We start from the raw sequence: 5,000 nt of genomic DNA on the forward strand, positions 1-5,000 counted from the left end.
TAGTTTTATAGTAGCATTCTGGATTTGAGTAAACTTTAAAAGTCCACATGTTTAAAAACAGGGGCTATAAAGTGTGCGGAACCATTATGTCAATCCACATGTAGTGCACTATATAGGAAGTAAGGAGCCATTTTGTTTTCTAGCGTGTCTAAGGTCAGTCTGGACAATTAGAAGACGAGCGGGCATGGTAACTTCGGTGTCTCGCCCACCCTGATTGCCACCCCGACTCTGACCTCTCTGAGAGGTTTAATACTTCTATTCAGTTCATGCAGATTTAATAAAATGATGTACATCTCGTTTTCATTTATATTATTACTGCAGCGTAGTTTTTTGTTTCGTTTCCCACCCACCTCCCAATTCCTATACATTAAAAAAAACAAGGTTCCCTCTTAGTGTGCCCCACTTTTCCACCCCGTGTTTAAAATCCTAAACTTCGGATCTGTGATTATATAAATACCACCAGGAAGTAAATAAATACCAGCAGTAAAGGCAAACAAAGGATATACTGTGCCGACACACCAGGACAAGTCTGGACAGGTTCTGCACTTCTGTGTGCTTATGCTAATAGTTGAAATGTGTTCTTGCTTAAGTGATCACTTCACTATAGTAACACAACAACATGCAATGCTAACAGGATATCGTTACCCAGACGCAAACTGAGTGTAAAAATCAACAATGGTACTGTGTGTACTGCAACTCATTTTTTGCTTTCGTGCAACAGTTTCCCACAGCAGGATGTGTATTCATGTCTGCTCTGCTGCTGAGGGAAAATCGGGACTTTTTTTTTTTTCATTGCCACGGGTCCCAGAGTCCCAGGGCTCTGAGATTAACCAGACATTAATTGAAAACACAGCGTGGCCGCAGTTGTAGCAGTGAAATCCAGTGCACTCGCAGGAAATAACCGGAAATGCTGCGGCTCTGTGGGTCGAAACGACGGAGGTCAAGACTGAGAACGTCCAACTGGACAGCTGAAGATTGGAAAACGTCACCTAGTATTTTTCCAGTCTTTACCCGTGCGATTTCGTGGGTCTGGAACCCATGTGGACGTCTGCTGTTGTGGTCCATCTGCCTCAAGGGTCGACATGTTGCGCATTCCAAAGTTATCGTTAACAAAAACTAAGACTTGTCAGTGGAAAAAAAAACCCAAACATTTTCCTTAACTGAAATAATAAAATAAAAACGTGAGTTTCCAAATAAACGAAAACTAAACTGCAACTGTAACGTAATGATTAGTTTAGCTCTCGAGTCTTCCGCATTCAGCCTATGGGGCGGTCACGGGATGAACGAACGACCCGAACCCGGACACTTGATAGGTGAACTAATCATTTCTGTTTCCGGAGAACAGACGTGGAACAGACGTGACAAAGGGACGACTCGGATCGGGAGGTGAGGCGAACCAACAGACTGCGTAGCCTGAAGACCTAATGCTAAGCAATTAATGAATCATTTCTGTTTCTCATAATTCAGCCTCGGTTGCTGAATTGGTTGCTGGTTACTCGGAAAGAAACGATTCGTTCATTTTGCTGAGCGAGATTCAAAGATCCGAGTCTGTAAAATGATCCGGACTTCCCAACACTAATAGGTAGGAAAAGACAGAGCGCAATTTGGGATTTATTTGAGTACAAGTACCATGATATTACAATTAAAATGTACTAAAACTGAATACAAAATAAAAGTAGGCCTACACACCTATATGCCAGAGCTATATCACCCTGAAGCTCTCGCCTAGTTTCCCACTGAAGTTAAGCAGGGTTGAGCCTGGCCAGAGACCTCCTGGGGGAAACTAAGCTTGCTGCTGGAAGTGGTATTAGTGAGGCCAGCAGGGGGCGCTCACCCTGTGGTGTGTGTGGGGTCTAATGCTCCAGTATAATGGCTGGGACACTATACTGTATAAACAGCACTGTCTTTTGGATTAGACGTTAAACCGAGGTCCTGACTCTCTGTGCTCATTAAAAATCCCAGGACACTTATCGTAAAAGAGTCGGGGTGTGACCCCGGGGACCTGGCGAATTCCCACATCGGCCCTTCTCTATCACGGGCTCCGAATAATCCCCATCTCTGAATTGACTACATCCCTCTGTCCTCTACACTAATATCTGGTGTGTGGTGGGTGTTCTGGTGCACTGCGGCTGCCGTCACATCATCCATGCGGATGCTACACACTAGTGCTGGTTCAGGAGACCCCCCCCCCCCCCCCCCCCCCATACAATGTAAAGCGCTTTGAGTGTCTAGAAAAACACTATATAAATCTAATGAATTATTATTATTATTATTATTATTATTATTATTAATGCACCATTAAGACTAACTGAAACGTAACTGAAAACCAAAAGACAAAACGAAAACTAGCACGATCTGTAAAACTGTAATGACCCCCGGTGCGTTCTGAGATGCTTTTCTGCTCAGCACGGTCGCACAGAGTGCTCATCCGAGTTACTGGAGCCTTCCTGTCAGTCTCTGAACCCTTATCCTCTGACCTCCAAGGTATTTCCACCTGCAGAAACATCTTTTTTTTTTTTTTTTTTTAAGTACATCAATCTGCTTTGTGACAACGTCAAATACAAATACATTCAAATGAACCGAGCAATGCTTTTTTTTAACTTCTTCCCCCCCCTTTTTTTTTTTTTTTTTTTTTTTTTTTTTTTTTTTTAAATAGCTGAACTGAAAAAACGTTTGCTTTTGGGTATACTTGCCAGCTAGCTAGAAGTGTTGTTAAGGATATGATCTGCGAGTAGCACGAGCTGCTTCGTGTCCACATCTGCACAAAAAGCACTCCAGCAGCACTTTTTTCAATACACAAAAAAAAAAAAAAAAAGCCTAGTGTGAAGACAGCCTTATCAGCGACTTATCATACGAAAACTAGCTGCTAGGGTAAGCGTTTTTCGGAGGGGGGGGTATTTTTATTTTTTAGGGACAAACCAAACACGAGTTGCGCACTTGCTAGCGGTCATACTAATCGTACGAATCTCACTGATGACCCAGTCATTATACAGGGGATGAATTCACAGAGATGGAGATCATAGCGGAGTAAAAAAAAACAAAAAACAGAGCGATGCGGTGATGAGTCTGCATGAGAAACTAATTTTTTTCTTTAAATCGCTGAGCATTTGCAGGTCAACCACAGGCCATTATATGAAATTTTGCACGTCTGGCATTTCGAAAGCATGCAGGACACGCTACATACATTTACATTACATGAAGCAACTCTACAATCTGCTAAATGATCCTGTATTTATTGTAATCACTGCTTATATTTCACTGACATCACCTAATAATTTATAGAGATACTGTCTTTATCACAGCAGCTGCCTGCTTAATCGGCTCCATCTATATATCGAAGCTTCCGTGACAGAAATATCATGATATATACTATAACCGATTATCAGCGCATACCTAGAACGGAGAAACAAACAAACAACTTAGCTCGAGCCGCTTCAGAAGGTGTCTAACTCAAGGACAGTGAGACAAACCATGCAGAAGCTCCAGCACGCTCATGTGAAAACACACCCAAACACACACTCAGTAAATGCTGTACCAACATAGTATATGCATATTCAAATGGATCCGACACGGGCGTACATGCACACACACACACACACACACACGCGCACGGACACGTGCACACTTGCACATACGCATGCACGCATAATGTACAAACATACAGTTTATACACAGTCACGTCGGACAGTGTGAACTACATACGGTATATGTACACACACATGCGGAGAGATAGAGACCGAGAAGTACAGTACACACACACACACACACTTTCAAATTACATAGTGTGAACTGCGCACACACATTCAAATTAGATAGTGTGAACTGCACACACACACACACACGCGTGCGCCCGTGCACACATTTACAGAACAGAAACACCTTCAAATCTATAAATGTAAATATATAAACATTTGAATATACACATGTACACGTGAATCGAATGTACAAACGTGAATATACAAATGAATTGCACACACACACACACACACACACAGACATATTCACATGCAAATGGGTCACTGTGAGGGCATACACACACACACACAAGCAGCAATTATTAAACACACAAATACTCACACACACACATATGCACACACGTGGAAATGGATCACTGTGATGACACACACACACAGATGCATATACACTGCACAAATATATATATATATATACACATATTAAAATTGGTAAAATCACACCCACACACACACACATACACACACACTGCTGCAGCTCTTCGGTGCATACTGGTTGTATTTCTTCGGGGGTTTTGGAGGAAAACTGCATGGTCAAAGTTCAAGCAGGAAGTGGCTTGGTACACGAGCAGACTGGCTTATCGAACTACACACAGAGACGAGGGTGGAGAAGCCCAGATGAAGCTGCCACTGATGTGGCTAACGCTGCTGCTAACACAGCGCTCGTGCAGCAGGAAGCATAAAAGCCACAGAGGAAGTTATACTCAGCAGTGTCGCAGGCCTGTGTGGAGCGGGGTAAAGGGCTTTTATATCTGACCTCCTCCCTCTCACGCAGCTGTTATAATCATCTGATAATTACAAGGCGATAAAGTGCTAAATCAGCACTTTTGTGACCGCGATAGCTGCCTGAGTAGCAGCGGGGACAATGACCACAGCGCTTTCTGCACGTGTGTGCGTGTGTGTGTTTGTGTACTTGTTACCTCTTTAAGCTGGTCGGCGCAGCCCCAGGACGCCGAGCGCTGGTGCGTGTTCCTCAGCTCTCCCTCGGATGAGTCTTCACTCCAGCATCCAGGAGTCTGTCACAACACACACGCAGCACGACGAAGGTTTTAGCAAAGGATTCGACTTCAAATGTACACGATGAACAAAGACAATGCTAACAGATATAAAAGAGAACACTGATAGCATATTTGATAAAGTCTGTATTCATAAAGCTTCACGCCGGTGATTGTAACAAGGTCAACACTTGTTATGGAGTGCTATGTTTTGCAGAAATCTCGCCCTGAGAACACCATTCCCACAGTGAAG

The 5,000-nt window shown here is 43.3% G+C and overlaps 1 protein-coding gene across 2 annotated transcripts in view; it reads right to left on the reverse strand.

The window, feature by feature from the left end:
• Window positions 1-5,000, reverse strand: part of glcci1a (glucocorticoid induced 1a) — a 47,406-nt gene that overhangs the window by 10,183 nt on the left and 32,223 nt on the right. Inside the window, exon 4 of one of the 2 annotated variants that reach the window (XM_017481054.3) lies at window positions 4,673-4,768. The exons of the other annotated variant lie outside the window; for it this stretch is intronic. Coding sequence (XP_017336543.2) covers window positions 4,673-4,768 — 96 coding nt within the window. The remainder of the gene's footprint in view (window positions 1-4,672; window positions 4,769-5,000) is intronic. 2 annotated transcript variants of the gene reach the window in all.

This window comes from Ictalurus punctatus, chromosome 12 (assembly GCF_001660625.3).
Source record: "Ictalurus punctatus breed USDA103 chromosome 12, Coco_2.0, whole genome shotgun sequence".
Lineage (NCBI taxonomy): Eukaryota > Metazoa > Chordata > Actinopteri > Siluriformes > Ictaluridae > Ictalurus > Ictalurus punctatus.